General features: G+C 37.9%; 1 protein-coding gene across 4 annotated transcripts in view; it reads right to left on the reverse strand.

Annotated features, from left to right (window-relative positions):
* Positions 1-18,185, reverse strand: part of PLA2G4A (phospholipase A2 group IVA) — a 160,255-nt gene that overhangs the window by 70,427 nt on the left and 71,643 nt on the right. For all 4 annotated transcript variants that reach the window (XM_022593385.2, XM_089909779.1, XM_089909789.1 and 1 more), the window contains exons 4-5: positions 17,909-18,057; positions 17,092-17,205 (exon numbers count right to left, since the gene is read on the reverse strand). In XM_022593385.2, the coding sequence (XP_022449093.1) occupies positions 17,092-17,205; positions 17,909-18,057 (263 nt within the window). The remainder of the gene's footprint in view (positions 1-17,091; positions 17,206-17,908; positions 18,058-18,185) is intronic.

The following is an 18,185-nucleotide window of genomic DNA, read 5'->3' on the forward strand; positions in this document are numbered from 1 at the left end:
TAATGCTGACAGGAGACGGAGCTCAGGCAGTAATGCGAGCGATGGGGAGCAGCTGTAAATACAGATGAAGCTTTGCTCACTCGCCTGCAGCTCGCCTCCTGCTGTGTGGCCTTGTTCCTAACAGGCCACAGACTGGTACTGGTCCATGGCCTACGGGTTGGGGACCCTGCTATACATCATTTTAACAACCATAAGAATTGTCTTGGCATGGTTGTTTCCCTTCTTCATTAAAAAGAAGCAGTGTATACCAAAACCATTACTCAAATATCGTAAAAACTTCCTGAGATCTAAAAATATGAAGATGTGTATTCATTATTCTGGGGCTGTCTGGGCCTCAGAATCAGAGGCCAAAGTTAAGGAAAACCTGGGTGAAAATTAACGCGCATTTGTGACAAGTGCAGGCTATAGTAAACTGAAGACAGAATGCCTATCCAAGGTGGACAGCAGGACCCAGGGGCCAACCAACTGTGGTCAGCTTAAGAAACATCTACAAATGGGATGTGGGGCTCAGGTTTTTATTTTTTCAATACTATATTAACCAACCAAACTTATGGGAGGAATCCATCCTGTCAGTGGGCCAATTTGGGTTTAATAAAAAAAAGAATTACTAATATCCACAGAAAAAGGGGTATTAAAAGATGTCTTTCCAGAGGCTATAAATCTGTTGTATAGAAAGGACTTCTCAATACTATCCCTGCCATTAGTTATGAATAATGTAACTTTAGATTGTTGAGAGAACCAAATGAGAAAATGTTTCGACGCTTCCTGCACAAGTGTAAGATGGTGCTATTATTTTTATTACATCAGTTACCATAAGAATATAGCTAGAATGAACCTGTTGAATACCTTCAAATAGAACAGAACTAGGATATGCCTCTTAAAATGGGAAGAGGATATTTTTTGAGCCAACATAAAATGCTATAGATTATTGGCTTTTTCTTTTTTGGTTTCAGGGGATGGAAAGAAATAAACTAGAAGGAGCTTTCCAAAATGTTAAAATAAGTTCATGGATAATTCTCAGTACTGAATTTTAATAGTAAGAAAAAGGTATGGAAATTATCTGTCCAAAAATTTGCCTTTCCCACTAAATCGTAAGCTCTGTCTTAAATAGGTCTCTACTACATGTTCATTGCACAGTATTTGGCATACAACATACAATCAATAAGTATCCATTGAATTATTGTGCATGTGTGTGTGGAGCGGGAGCACATCAGGCATCTTTTCCTGTCAAGAAATATCTCATTGGGAGATTGGTTCAAGATGGCGGAGTAGAAGGACGTGTGCTCACTCCCTCTTGCAAGAGCACCAGAATCCCAACTAACTGCTTAACAATCACTGAAAGGAAGACATTGGAACTCAACAAAAAAGATACCCCACATCCAAAGACAATGGAGAAGCCACAATGAGACGGTAAGAGGGGTGCAATCACAATAAAATCAAATCCCATAACCACTGGGTGGGTGCCTCACAAACTGGAGAACACTTATACCACAAAAGTCCACCCACTGGAGTAAAGGGTCTGAGCCCCACATCAGGCTTCCCAAACTGGGGGTCTGGCAACAGGAGGAGGAATTCCCAGAGAATCAGACTTTGAAGGCTCGTTGGATTTGATTGCAGGATGTCTACAGGACTGGGGGAAACAGAGACTCCACTCTTGGAGGGCAAACACAAAGTACTGTGTGCATCAGGACCCAGGGGGAAGGAGCAGTAACTCCATAGGAGACTGAACCAGAGCTACCTACTAGTGTTGGAGGGTCTCCTGCAGAGGTGGGGGGTGTCTCTGGCTCACTGTGGAGACAAGGACACTGGCAGCAGAAGTTCTGGGAAGTACTCCTTGGCATGAGCCCTCCTGGAGTCCGACATTTGCCCCAGCAAAGAGCCTATAGCCTCCAGAACTGAGTTGCCTCAGACCAAACAACAAACAGAGAGGGAACACACTCCATGCATCAGCAGAAAAGCAGATTAAAGTTTTACTGAGCTCTGCCCACCAGAGCAACACCCAGCTCTACCCACCACCAGTCCCTCCCATCAGGAAGTTTGCACAAGCCTCTTAGATAGTCTCATCCTCCAGAGAGCAGACAGCAGAAAGAAGAACTACATTACTACAGCCTGTGGAACAAAAACCACATTCGCAGAAAGATAGACAAAATGAAAAGGTAGAGGACTATGTACCAGATGAAAGAACAAGACACAACCCCAGAAAAACAACTAAATGAAGTGGAGCTAGGCAACCTTCCAGAAAAATAATTCAGAATAATGATAGTGAAGATGATCCAAGACCTCAGAAAAAGAATGGAGGCAAAGACTGAGAAAATACAAGAAATGTTTAATAAAGACCTAGGATTAAAGAAAAAACACTTCGAAGAATTAAAGAAGAAACAAACAGAGATGAACAATACAATAACTGAAATGAAAAATACACTAGATGGAATCAATAGCAGAATAACTGAGGCAGAATGGATAGCTGACCAGGAAGATAGAATGGTGGAAATCACTGCCATGGAACAGAATAAAGAAAAAAGAATGAAAAGAAATGAAGACAGACTAAGAGACATCTGGGACAACATTAAATGCACCAACATTCACATTATAGGGGTCCCAGAGAAGAAGAGAGAGAAAAACGGCCTGGGAAAATATTTGAAGATTTTATAGTCGAAAACTTCCCTAACATGGGAAAGGAAATAGCCACCCAAGTCCAGGAAGCACAGAGAGTCCCAGGCAGGATAAACCCAAGCAGAAATAGGCCGAGACACATAGCAATCACATTGACAAGAATTAAAAACAAAGAAAAATTATTAAAAGCAACCAGGGGAAAATGACAAATAACATACAAGGGAACTCCCATAAGGTTAACAGCTGATTTCTCAGCAGAAATTCTACAAGCCAGAAGGGAGTGGCATGATATATTTAAAGTGATGAAAGGGAAGAACCTACAACCAAGATTACTCTACCCAGCAAGGATCTCAGTCACATTTGATGGAGAAATCAAAAGCTTTACAGACAAGTAAAAGCTAAGAGAATTCAGCACCACCAAACCAGCTCTACAACAAATGCTAAAGGAACTTCTCTAAGTGGGAAGCACAAGAGAAGAAGGGGACCTACAAAAACAAACCCAAAACAATTAAGAAAATGGTAATAGGAACATACATATCAATAATCACCTTAAATATGAATGGATTAAATGCTCCAACTAAAAGACACAGGCTTGCTGAATGGATACAAAAACAAGACCCATGTATATGCTGTCTGCAAGAGACCCACTTCAGACCTAGGGACACATACAGACTGAAAGTGAAGGGATGGAAAAAGATATTCCATGCAATTGGAAATCAAAAGAAAGCTCTAGTAGCAATACTCATATCAGATAAAATAGACTTTAAAGTAAAGAATGTTACAAGAGGCAAGGAAGGACACTACGTAATGACCAAGGGATCAATCCAAGAAGAAGATATAACAATTATAAATATATATGCACCCAACATAAGAGTGCCTCAATACATAAGGCAAATGCTAACAGCTCTAAAAGACGAAACAGACAGTAACATAATAATAGTGGGGGACTTTAACAACTCACTTACACCAATGCACAGATCACCAGACAGAAAATTAATAAGGAAACACAAGCTTTAAATGACACAATAGACCAGATACATTTAACTGATATTTATAGAACATTCCATCCGAAAACTACAGATTACAGTTTCGTCTCAAGTGCACACGGAACATTCTCCAGGATAGATCACATCTTGGGTCACAAATCAACCTGTGGTAAATTTAAGAAAACTGAAATCAAATCAAGCATCTCCTCTGACCACAGCACTATGAAATTAGAAATCAATTACAGGGAAAAAAACGTAAAAAGCACAAACACATGGAGGCTAAACAATATGTTACTAAACAACCAATAGATCACTGAAGAAATCAAAGAGGAAGTCAAAACATACCTAGAGACAAATGACAATGAAAACACAACAATCCAAAACCTATGGGATGCAGCAAAAGCAGTTCTAAGAGGGAAGTTTATAGCAACACAATCCTACCTCAAGAAACAAAAAAAATCACAAATAAACAATCTAACCTTACACCTTAAGGAACTAGACAAAGAAGAACAAACAAAACCCAAAGTTAGTAGAAGGAAAGAAATCATAAATATCAGACCAGAAATAAATGAAATAGAAACAAAGAAAACAATAGATCAATAAAACTAAAAGGTGTTTCTATGAAGAGATAAACAAAATTGATAAACCTTTAGCCAGACTCATCAAGAAAAAGAGGGAGAGAACTCAAATCAATAAAATTAGAAAGGAAAAAGTAGAAGTTACAATGGACACCACAGAAATACAAAGCATCCTAGGAGACTACTACGAGTGACTCTATGCCAATAAATTGGACAACCTGGAAGAAATGGACAAATTCTTTGAAAGGTATGACCTCCTAAGACTGAAACAGGAGAAACAGAAAATATGAACAGACCAATCAAAAGTAACGAAATTGAAACTGGGATTAAAAATCTTCCAACAAACAAAAGCCCAGGACCAGATGGCTTCACAGGGGAATTCTATCAAACATTTAGAGAATAGCTAACACCCATCCTTCTCAAGCTCTTCCAAAAAATTGCAGAGGAAAGAACACTCCTAAACTCATTCTACAAGATCACCATCACCCTGATACCAAAGCCAGACAAAGATACTACAAAGAAAGATAATTACAGACCGATATCACTGATGAATATAGATGCAAAATTCCTCAACAAAATACTAGCAAACAGAATCCAACAACACATTTAAAGGATCATACACCATGATCAAGTGGGATTTATCCCAGGGATGCAAGGATTCTTCAATATACACAAATTAATCAATGTGATACACCATATTAATATACTGAAGAATAAAAACCATATGATCATCTCAATAGATGCAGAAAAAGCTTTTGACAAAATTCAACACCCATTTATGATAAAAATTCTCCTGAAAGTGGGCACAGAGGGAACCTACCTCAACATAATAAAGGCCATATATGACAAACCCACAGCAAACATCCTTTTCAATGGTGAAAAACAGAATGCATTTCCTATAAGATCAGGAATGAGACAAGGATGTTGACACTCATCACCATTATTCAACATAGTTTTGGAAGTCCTAGTTACAGTAATTAGAGAAGAAAAAGTAATAAAAGGAATACAAATTGGAAAAGTAGAAGTAAAACTGTCACTGTTTACAGATGATATGATACTATACATAGAGAATCTTAAAGATGCCACCAGAAAACTACTAGAGCTTATCAATGAATTTGATAAAGTTGCAGGATACAAAATTAATGCACAGAAATCTCTTGCATTCCTATACACTAACAATGAAAGATCTGAAAGAGAAATTAAGGAAACACTCCCACTTACCATTGCAACAAAATGAATAAAATATCTAGAAATAAACCTACCTAAGGAGGTAAAAGATCTGTACTCAGAAAACTAAGACACTGACGAAAGAAATCATAGATGACACAAAAAGATGGAGAGCTATACCATGTTCTTGGATTGGAAGAATCAATATTGTGAAAATGACTATACTACCCAAAGCAATCAAACGATTCAATGCAATCCCTATCAAATTACCAGTGACATTTTTTACAGAACTAGAACAAAAAATCTTAAAATTTGTATGGAGACACAAAAGACCCTGAATAGCCAAAGCAATCTTGAGGGGAAAAAAACGTAGCTGGAGGAATCAGGCTCCCTGACTTCAGACTATACTACAAAGCTACAGTAATCAAGACAATATGGTACTGGCACAATAACAGAAATATAGATGAATGGAACAGGATAGAAAACCCAAAGATAAACCCACACACCTATGGTCAATTAATCTATGACAAAGGAGGAAAGGATATACAAAGGAGAAAAGACAGTCTCTTCAATAAGTGGTGCTGGGAAAACTGGGCAGCTACACATGAAAGAATGAAATTAGAACACTCTGTAACACCTTACACAAAAATAAACTCAAAATGGATTAAAGACCTAAATGTAAGACCAGACACTATAAAACTCTTAGAGGAAAACATAGAAAGAACACTCTGACATACATCACAGCAAGATCTTTTGTGACCCACCTCCTAGAGTAATGGAAATAAAAAGAAAAATAAGCATATGGGACCTAATGAAAATTGAAAGCTTTTGCACAGCAAAGGAAACCATAAACAAGACGAAAAGACAGCCCTCAGACTGGGAGAAAATATTTGCAAATTAATCAATGGATGAAGGATTAATCTCCAAAATATATAAACAGCTCATGGAGCTCAATATTAAAAAAAAAAAAAACCCAATGAAAAAATGGGCAGAAGACCTAAATGGACACTTCTGCAAACAAGACATACAGATGTCCAAGAGGCACATGAAAAGCTGCTCAACATCACTAATTATTAGAGAAATGCAAATCAAAACTACAATGAGGTATCACCTCACACTGGTTAGAATGGGCATCATCAAAAAATCTACAAACAGCAAATGCTGGAGAGGGTGTGGAAAAAGGGAACCCTCTTGCACTGTTTGGTGGGAATGTAAGTTGATACAGGCACTATGGAGAACGGTATGGAGGTTCCTTGAAAAACTAAAAATATAATTATCATATGACACAACAATCCCACTACTGGGCATATACCCAGAGAAAACCATAATTCAAAAAGATACATGCACCCCAATGTTCATTGCAGCACTATTTACAATAGCCAGGTCATGGAAGCAACTTAAATGGCCATTGACAGACAAATGGATAAAGAAGATGTGGTACTTATATACAATGGAATATTACTCAGCCATAAAAAGGAACGAAATTGGGTCATTTGTAGAGATGTGGTTGGACTTGTCATACAGAGTGAAGTAAGTCAGAAAAAGAAAAACAAGTATCATATATTAACACATATATGTGGAATCCAGAAAAATGGTGCAGATGAAACTGTTTGCAAGGCAGAAATAGAGACACAGATGTAGAGAAGAAACGTATGGACACCAAGGGGGGAAGGCAAGTGTGGGGGTTCGTGATGGGATGAATTGGGAGGTTGGAATTGACATGCATACACTGATGTGTATAAAATAGATAACAAATAAGAACCTGCTGTATAAAAAATTAAATTAAATTAAAAAAAATTTTCATTGCTACTAGCGATAAAATCATGGGCTGGTCCCACCCAGACAGCAGTTCCTATGTGTGGAATTCTATGAATAGAAATATTACTTTGAAGTTAATAAAATAATCAAGAATCCTAGTACAAATGGAATTTATACATGCCCCGATGAACTGTAGTTCAGTTTTAAGTCAAAAAGACAATTGGGTTCTAAACAATTAATGTAATTGCTGTGCATTCTATCAATGAAAGCACTGCTCAGACCACATCCCAGCACATCCCCATTTCCACTTTCAAATGGAGTCTTTCCCAAAGTGGGCTTGGAAAACATTTTATATTGAATGAGGTCACTTCTTAAGATATTTAGTTAGAAAAATGAGACATGGGTAAAACACAGTCTGCTTGTTTTAAAGAAATACATGAAAGCTGCTATTAAAATGAGACTAGATTTACGGTTTTTATCTCCAAAGGGCAAAAGCACCAAGGAAGAATGGAAATTAAAAGAACAAGAATACAGCTCAATATGAAGTTTGAGCTGAGTTTGAGCTCAATATTTAGTTTCCAGTCTAACAAATGGGAAGATTCAAAGCTGGAATGGGCTTCCTATTCCCATGTGCCATCTCATAACAGAAAATGTTTGGGAAAAAGCTGGCTTCTCAACTGGCAGATCCCTAAATATTTCACATTTTAAAATATTTGATGCCTCGGAATTCCCTGGCAATCCAGTGGTTAGGACTCTGTGCTTTCCCTTCTGAGGGTATGGGTTCAATCCCTGGTCGGGGAACTAAGATCCCACAAGCTGTGCAGCACAGCCAAAAAAAAGAAAAGAAAAAAATCTGATGCCTGAATATATCTAATGACTACTTGTCCCAACAATTTAACAAAAGGAAAATTAGCTGTGCTATGTTTATTTTCATATTTGTCTTCTCCATAAGAATATCCCTTCTACGTCCATCTGCAACATTTCTTGGCTGAGACATCCATGATCCTAGACAGACTGCTAAGACTCTTTAAATGAAAGCAGGATGAGAGAAGAGAAAACACAGGATTTTTCCACCATTCGGAGTGTTATAGAAGGTGCTGCCATGTTTCTTGTCACATGGATTCTGATCCTTACTTCCATGTGTTGCCCAAGTGGACCACTCACAACCTGGAGGAAATTTAAAATTTTCCCTCTCGATGCACTATGTTCAGACATGCTATGAAGGCGGACATTCACAATCTCTCTGCGTCTTTCACCTGGAACATGTCATTCAGATAAAAGTGCCACAAAAATATGTGCTTCCTGTGAGGCATTAAACAATTATTGTAAACTCCTTCCCACACACTCCATGAAGCACCTCTGCATCACACTCTTCCAGGTGGCTTGCATTATCAAGGCAATTAGAAGGAAAGGCGACCAAATTTCCCTGGGTCTCCCCCACCCCATAATACTTAGCCAGGAACAAGGACAATGAAGAGAGCTCCACCTCTTCTAGGAATTATTAATGTGAGAAGCAGGCTGTACTCATTGTATGTTCTTGGGGGGAAACAACAATCTCTTTTCTGACTTCCACAGTGGAAAGCAATTTTAGATGCTTACAATGGGAGATGTTCAGTTGGGGCAGGGGAGGGGAACTATAGGAGAGAAACTATTTAAAAAAAAAGCCATTTCAGACTTAAAGATAATTTTAAAAGTATCTAACCCACGAATTCTCTTGCAAACTTCCCAGGGTCATTTTGAAATAATAAAGCTAATGCAACAAGCATAGTGCCTGGCATTAAGGAAGTCATTTAAAATTATTATTTCCGGGCACAGTGAGAGGCCCACGCACCACAAAATAAATAAATGAATAAATAAAGTGTTTAAGTGTTAAAATTATTTCCAAAAGATGCACACAGTCAAATAATCTTTAACTTGAAAATCTATCCTATTAGTAAAGAGCTCATCAAATATGCCATGCCTTCTCTTACTAAAATACTCCAGTATTTACAAACTTCACTTTCAATAAAACTTTATTTTGAATTCTGATCCCTTTTTTTTTTTTTTTTGCGGTACGTGGGCCTCTCACTGTTGTGGCCTCTCCCGTTGCAGAGCACAGGCTCCGGACGCGCAGGCCCAGTGGCCATGGCTCACGGGCCCAGCCGCTCCGTGGCATGTGGGATCTTCCTGGACCGGGGCACGAACCCGTGTCCCCTGCATCAGCAGGCGGACTCTCAACCACTGCGCCACCAGGGAAGCCCCAATTTACTCTTTTTTTCCCCCCTTGGTAGAAACAAAGAGCAACTTCTTACCATGTTGATTCAATAATCATTTATATCTTTCAAGAGAATTACGTAGTATTTTTTGCTTTGCCTGTGTTTACCTGACCTATGCAAGATAGCAAATAAAATTATATCCAAAAAAAAGGGCAACTTTTGCAAAAAATCATGTTTCCATAAACTGTAACTTCATCCTATGAAGAAGTAATCATATGTGGATCTAACAAATAGGCAATTCAAGTGCAGAGTAGAAGTTACAATCCCACCAATACAAACAAGGTCACATGTAAATAAATTTTGCATGTTTAAAATTGAATGATACACTGCTAAAATCATCTGTTTAAACACATGTGACTTTTTGATAAGACAAAAAACTAACATGTTTTTGACTGAGATATAATTGCCATACAACATATTAGTTTCAGGTATGTAACATAATGATTCAATATTTGTGTATAATGCAAAATGATCACCACAGTAAGTCTAGTTAATATATCTAATTTCTTAATTAATTTAGCATTTATTACCAGGAATCATATAATCCATCCCCCAAGAATTCAGGATAATTGTGTCTCCCCAGATAACCCAGACAGTCTTAAAAGATTTGAAAGATTAAAAAGCACACTATTTTCCCTGTAGCCATGTTTCACTCTATCACACAGAGTTTTCTTCCTTTTATTTGACAACAATCTCTTTGCTCTTAATTTAAGGTCCCTTTTCTTTATATGGACACTGGAAATTCAGAAAGAGCTGTGTATCCATCAGCTATTATACAATAAACCAGATTTCCTAGAGCACTAGTACCAAAGCCAAAACACTACCTTTTTTTCTCCAAATGGAAATCTCTCACATTCTTGTTTTTCTCTTTTTTAAACTTCATTTACTTTCATTATGCCCGTCTGAGCACTTCCCAGATTTTCTATATTTCCCATAAGTGCATTCAGAAATGAGAGTGTCTGGGCTTCCTTGGTGGCGCAGTGGTTGGGAGTCCGCCTACCGATGCAGGGGACACGGGTTCATGCCCCGGTCCGGGAAGATCCCACATGCCACGGAGCGGCTGGGCCCGTGAGCCATGGCCGCTGAGCCTGCGCGTCCGGAGCCTGTGCTCCACAACGGGAGAGGCCACAGCGGGGAGGGGCCCGCGTACCGCAAAAAAAAAAAAAAAAAGGAAGTGTCTGATGTGTGTCAGGCTGGGTAACAACAGTAAATAGGCTGAAAGTGTTCTAGTCCCTGATGGAGCTTAGGTCCAGAAGAGGACCCCAAGGATACAAGAGCACTCTAAAATGCCCTGTAATTTAAAAGTTATAAACTGTAGAAGTATGAAAACAGACTCGCTTAAGTTTCCATTGATAGTGTTCCAAAATAAAAATGCATTCTCTCATAAAGCCAGGAATTGTTTGACCTTCGTCTGAACTCTGCCCTGCATCAATGTAATGGCATTCACATCTTAGCCAAAGATCTCCCAAATTTCTCACAAAATTATATATTTCTCTTGTTTTCCCTCCAAAGTCTGCTTGGTCTCATTCACTTTGCTAAATTGTAGTCTTTGTCTTCACACATCAATACATGGTTTTCCAATGAAATCATCCTGATACTGACTCACCATCAAAACTCCCATTTTTTAAAAGTTTTGTCACTATCTCTTCTATAGAACTCTCTCATTCATTTTCAAGTTGCAACCAGGAATGAGCAAAAATCAAAGAAAGCATTCAGCCAAAATTAGATACCACAGAAACCGTGAGACATGGCTATTTTTAAACAATAACACTAACTTCTAAATAAATATGTCAACTTAAAACACGACACAGTGGAAAATCAGAGGCTACCTTCCTCAGAATATTGGCCAGGATAAAGATTCATCTAGAGAATAAAGAAGTGTAATTTTTCCCTGTCTTACTTCCAAATCTTAGCATGTTCACGATTTTCTTGAAGTGGGCTACTTTGTTTACACAAAACACACTAAATTTGGAAGAAACTCTTTCTGCTTTAAAATGGGATATTGCAACCCAAAGCCACACTTAATATATTCAGTAAAGGGTGACTAGAGCATTCTTGATTTTGAACTGTGTTGAAACAATGATTACTAAATTTATAGGCTCTACCCATATATAAATAAGTTCATTTCAATCAGTAAGTTCAAACAAATAAGTAAGTGTAATAGTCATTTAAGTCAGTTTCATGAAGCACTTGACAAATAGTTCAATCTGGCCAGTATAATTAAATGAGAATATCTAATATTTATTTACTGTTTACTGGGCCAGGCACTGTTCTAAAACTCTCCATGTATTAACACATTTAACCATAACCACAACCTTTAGAGGTAGGTATGATATATATACAGCTCTGTTTCACAAAGGGGCATGCAAGGTGAAGAGAAAAAAAATAACTTGTCTGACATCACACAGTGAATAAGTAGCCGAATCATGATTCCAACCCAGACGGTGGCTGTCTGACTCGGAGCCTGGGGTCAAAAGCTGCACGTCCCACCAGTTTCTCTCAAATGACAACTCTGACACTCTCTAAACTTATGATTCCAACAAGCACAACCTAACCTGGATTTTATAAATGTTAGCTGGGAAACAAAACTGTGGACCCAAATTGGCTTTCTCCTTAAAAAAATAAATAAAAATTTAAAAAAGAGAGAGAGAGCATTCTGAAATTGAGTTGAATGATAAATCATAGTCTCAGGAAAAGCTGAAAAAATTCCTGCTTTCCAACTTTAGTCGATCCTCACTGCCACTAAGCAATCATTCCATTCCACTCTTACTGACGCATTAAAGCTAATGCTACACTTTGTTCAAGTCACCCCGTATTCCTCATACCTCCCACTTTCGACAGAGGTAGTCTGCTAAAGCTGCATCAGCCTTCTTATTTTTAATATCAAACATTCTTTATCTTTACCTATCAACTTTTGGTTTAGTAATACTTCTGAGGAAAAAGCCAAATGCTGTTTGCTCTAAATTCCCCATTACCTGGTCAGAAATCTTCCATGACTCACTGCTGTCAATAAGATAATATCTAAATCCAGCTTCCTGAATTTGGGCTCTGCTAAAGTTTGATCCCCATGTACCTGTTCTTCCTTCACGTACAAATGCTCTGGTCCCCTGGCACTTGTCTAGACACCATTTCCTGAGCATGCTTGTCTTTTCTAGTCCCAGAACTGTGAGCAAGGGCTCAGGCTGTTCTCTCCACCAGAATGACCTTCCACCCCTTTAGTGATCCAACCACATCCTTCCTTTAGGAACAAGCCCATGCCATTGATATCCACTGTAACCCACAATGGTCCACGGTAACCCCATGCCCCACCCTCATCTCTTACTACTCTCCCTACTACTCTCTGTGTTCCAGCCATGCTCTCCTCCTTGCTGTTACTCAACAAGCCAGGCAAACTTCTGCTTCAGGACCTTCCTACTCAGAGTGGCTTCTCCCCTCAGGTATCATCAGAGATGCTTTTCTCAGCCACAGTTTTGGAACTGCATTTGCAACCCTCTTCACACACATATGCATACTCTCCTCTCCTCCTTCCTTGGTTTATTTAGCACTTATCTCTATCACTATCCAACACAGGCATCCTTTACTTATTTATCTTACTAAGTAGAATATAAGTTCCAGGAGGGTAGGGATTCCTGTTTGTTTTATTTATTTCTGAACAGGTAGTGCCTAAAGACTGTCTGACACACAGTAAGTGCTCAATAGTTATTTGTGAAATGAATGAATGGATGAATAATTCCTTCTTATAACTCTCATTGTGTACATTGTCTACACAATTTATTTAGCACTTAACAATTATAAATTTGTAAATAATGAACTCTAGTTGATGATATGCTGAAGTCTTTAGGGATGAAGCATACTATTGTCTGCAGTTTGTGTTTCAGTGTATCAAGATGGGGAATTCCCTGGCGGTCCAGTGGTTAGGACTCCACAGTTTCACTGCAGAGGGCCCGGGTTCCATCCCTGGTTGGGGCACTAAGATCCCACAAACCAAATGGCACGGCCACAAAGACAAACAAACAAACAAACAAATAAATAAATAATGTATCAAAATGGTTTGATGGACGGACAGATAGAAAGATATGTGAAAAGCAAGTAGAATAAAATGTTAATCGTAGAATCTAGGTAGCAGTTATATGGGTATCCAATGTAGAAATATTTCAACTTTGTATATGCTTGAAAATTTTGATAATAAAATTTGAAGCAAAATATAATACCTCAGAAAGGCCTTTTTTGACTATATAAACTCACTTGCCCACCAACTGTTCTCTATCACATCCCTCTATTTTATTTTTTTCATAGTATTTATCACTAGCCAATATTGTGTTGATTATCCTTTTGCTTCCTGTTGCCTATTGACTTTCCCCATCAGCATGCAAGCTCCCTGGGAACCATCATCCACCATGTCCTCTGCTGTTTGCCCATCACCTAGAATATTGCCTGGAACACACTCAGTGTTTCATAAATAACTCCTAAGTAAGTAAATCAATGAATAGATAGATGCCTCATGAGGCTGCTTATTCTATTACTCACCAGCTTATACGTGAATGCCTACTCCTTTCCAAACAGGCTATTAGTTCCTTGAAAATGAAACTTTTAATAGCTTTCTTAATATTAATCAACGTTTTAGGTACACAATAAAGGCTCAAATTCTCATATTAAAAAATAATCTATGGATAGGTCAGTACTATAAAACTGCATAATATAGATTTTTTAATACATTATCATGTTTTTCCATATCTGTAAAATGGGAAGCATTGAAAACTTCTGGGTAAAAATAGTCAAGTGAAAAATAAGATATTCTTTCTAGATCACAGAATTTTATAAATTAAAAAGTATTTAGAAATAAGTTAACGGAGGGACTACCCTAGTGGTCCAGTGGTTAAGACTGTGTGCTTCCACTGCAGGAAGCACAGGTTCCATCCCTGGTCTGGGATCTAAGATTCCGCATGCCTCCCAGTACACCTCCCCCCAAAAAGTTAATGGAAACCTTCATTTTAGAGATGAAGCAAATAAGACTCAGAGAGAAAGAATGACAACTCAAACACTCTAGAGGGAGGTTAGTAACAGACAAAATGAGAGCCCAGGTCTCCCGGTTCCCAGTTTCTACCCTGAGTGGGTAGAGCAGGACCCTGGGAATCTGGCAATCTCCACTTGGAGGCTCCTGTTCTTTCTCCAGCTGGCTCCTGACCACAGAAATCCCTCTATGTTGACTCAGTATGAACTTTTGGATGACAAAATTTTGAAGGAGTTTTTGCTAATAATGTCTTGGCTTGAAGCATAAGTTCTTCCTTTGCCAAACTCAAGTGGTCTTTTTATTATATCAGATTGCCTTAACCATCTCCAAGAACTGTTTATAAATCTCCTCTCCCACATGATTCCCTCGCAACTTGTTTTCTCTTATAACCTCCGTGAACACTGTAGACAAAAGACAGTCCTCCTCTGAAAGACGGGGATTCAGGGATGAGGAGGGGCTGGATGGCTTGCTTAGGACACGCCACATGGTCTGGGGGACAAATGGGGGTTCTCCCCAACCAGCCATTATGCATTTACTTTTCTCCCACTACCATCACAGGTCACCAACTCAAAGAATTGTCATTCAGATGAAAACTACAAAGGACTCTTGAAAACAGTGTAATGAAAGAAAGCTGTTGGCCAACTGTTTTCTCAAGCACACTAAAGAAAATATGTAAGCTACTTTAAATTCAGGAATGTAGAAAGTCTTTTTTAGAGCCCCAGGGTTACACACCTAAGCATAGGAAATGACAGGAGGAGAGGAAATGCATGTTTTCCTACAGTATCTTCTCTTAAAATCAGTCTTTTTGTCATCTACTGAAGGGCAGAAAAAAAACATTATATTTCAGAAAGGCCAATTGTGCTTATGAAGCCCTCAACAAGGGTTTATTGAGAACCAATCCTAGCAACATGCCATAGGTAAGGTCTGCGGATGTTATAACATTTAGCCACTTCTAACTCTCTATCCCACTGCTCACCAACACATACTTGCCAAGCCATGTAACTTGTCATGCCCCAGCTTGTTTTATGCTTTCAAAATTCCATGCCTTTGCAGTTTCTACTAGAAACTAGAATGCTCATAACTGCTTCTCTGCCTACTGAAATTCTATTCTTCACAAACATTTATATACTGCTTAATATGTACCAGGCAATAAGCATTATATGTATGTACAGATACATCTATGTGAGTATTATATGTATTACTAGAATCAATTATTCTTATATATTTTATATGTAATGTTATATACTTAATAAACTAAGTAATATATAATCAGTTTATATAAAATTATATAAATCATAATTAAATAATTATATCTAAATGTATTTAAATGTAATATACATTATAATATATAATTATATGGATATATTATATATAAATATAACTAACTCATGTAATCATAATGATTCTCCTATGAGATATAATCTCCACTTTACAGATGAGCAAATTGAGATTCAGAGGAACTAAGTGATTTCCCCAGGATGAAACAAATGGTAAGAAACAGAGCTGGGATTTAAACACCAAACAACCTGGCTTCAAATGACAAGGTATTAACCACTATGTTCACTGTTCGACCTGCTCAAAATCATCTACTGATATGGAGCCATCTCTGGCCTCCTCTCACAACATAATCTTTCTTTATTCTGTCTTCCCCCTGCACTCTGAACACACCTCATTGATGCTTATCTTACTGTGTAGTGGTTTCTTTTCACCAAATGGATCTCCCTACGTTCATTTCCTTTTCCAATCCCTACCTCTCATCCACCCCAGATGAAGATAACTGAGGGAAGAGCTTCCTGTACCATATTCTTCTTTATGTGCCTTGAACACAACACAATGGTTGGTAGACTCCAATAAACATTTGAAAGAAGAATGAATGAAATAACTTTAAAAGAGGTAAACAGAAATGTGGGCAGTGTATCTCTTAGCACTGGGTAGAAAACATATAGAAGACATGCTTCCTGGAGCAGCTAAAGGTATCAGCAGGGAGTATGTGACTGGAGTGTCCTCAAGGCAACTGGGTCACTCTGATTACATGAACTGGTCAGGGTCCTTTGGGCTTAAGTCAGTTTCTAAATAGGTATATACTCATGGAATAAATATAAACTATGTATTAGGTCTGTAATTAGGCATGCATAACCAGTATTCCAGTTTCCTGACCAGGATTTGAGTTTGAACGGTTTAAATGATTCGGTCCCAATGAACAACACGTAATTATCATGGGGGTTCAGGAAGAGGTCATATGGGATGCTAACAGTTAGGAAAGGAGGTAGGAGTTAAGGGATAAGGAGATGTGGGTGAGGGGAGAGATTTGAAAATCATCCCAAGGAACAAAAACACCAAGCTGTTCCCTAAAAGAAGAAATTAATACATTAACCAGCTTTCTGAATCCTGTTCTACCAGTTGCTTACATTTCTCGCTATAAACTACTACACTAGTTTCCTGTAAAATTCAGAATCCAATGTTTGCTCTGTATAAATAATTTCTCTAGGGTTTTATTAATCTTAAATAAATTATTGAAATTTCAGAAATGCAGCAAACTTAAGAAAGAAAGAAAGAAAGAAAGAAAGAAAGAAAGAAAGAAAGAAAGGAAGGAAGGAAGGAAGGAAGGAAGAAAGACTAGGAAGGAAGTGAAGGAAGGATTTCCAAACATTAAACTCCAACTTTCCAGGTTAAATAGATTTTATCTGACATAAGGTTGAAAAATAATTCGTTGTGCTGCTCACTTGGTTGAAAATAAAAGGAACCTCTTTCTTCTCTCCCACTTTCATAGAAGATATGGGAAATATTGCTGTCCCGAGCGTTTCATCCATGACGTAATTGGCATCCATCAACGTGATCTATAGAGAGTAAAACGTACAGCAGAGGTATCAAATTTTTCTGGAATCTTTGGAAATTATATCTATAATCTCCATCACACTTAAAAAATGAAAATTCTCAAGTGATATTTAACAGTCATTTGAAATCCTCAATATTCAACTGGTAACAATACTTTGTCTTTTGTTTCTGAATGCCACATTTGCTTCTAACATAATAATTAATTTTTCACTTTCCTGATTGACATTATCACACTTTGACAAATGAAACTTTATCCCCTCTCTGGGGAAATGCTATTTTTGGAATATGAGAAAGAAATTAATGTAGAAAATCTATGCAACTATTTTGGAAAAGATCTATGTGAACTTATTTTAAAGCTAATTATTTGAACTTTAAGCTAATAAAGTTAATTTATTTTAAAGTCCTAATCAATTGACAATATTTTTATTCTATTGTACTTGGATCCTCCTCTTTCTAACAGAGCGAATATTTTCTCCAAAGCACGTGAGGAGGATAACAGATTCTTCCCAGCCCCACCTAACTCCTGTATTTCCCACTGGACACTCACATAGCTTGATGTGCAGTAGCTAGAAGCTCATCTACCATATACTGCACAGCTGGACTCCAACTACATCAAACTGAGAAGAATGAAGGCAGTGAGGGGACAAACTCAAGCATCAACCTCAACATGATGGCCATCTCACTGTCCCCAAATGACTCACTTACCTCCAAAACATTGTCCTGATTAGGATCCAAAATAAATTCAAAGGTCTCATTCCACACAGGGTTTACGTCATTATTGAAGTGTTTTGTTCTCTTCCTGCTGTCAGGGGTTGAGGAGATGAAAAGTTCCACATACGGGTCTGGAGTGTCAACTATAGACAGTAAACACAAATGAGAAGGGGGCAAAAATGTGATTAATTCCTAATTTGTTTTTATTAATATGTGTTATCAGATTATTTTCAGTGAATCTGCAATAACATATTCAAAATGTCTGAGACAA

The sequence above is a fragment of the Delphinapterus leucas genome, chromosome 1 (genome assembly GCF_059928025.1).
Source record: "Delphinapterus leucas isolate spDelLeu-1000000601 "Yukka" chromosome 1, BTC_Dleu_Yukka2, whole genome shotgun sequence".
Lineage (NCBI taxonomy): Eukaryota > Metazoa > Chordata > Mammalia > Artiodactyla > Monodontidae > Delphinapterus > Delphinapterus leucas.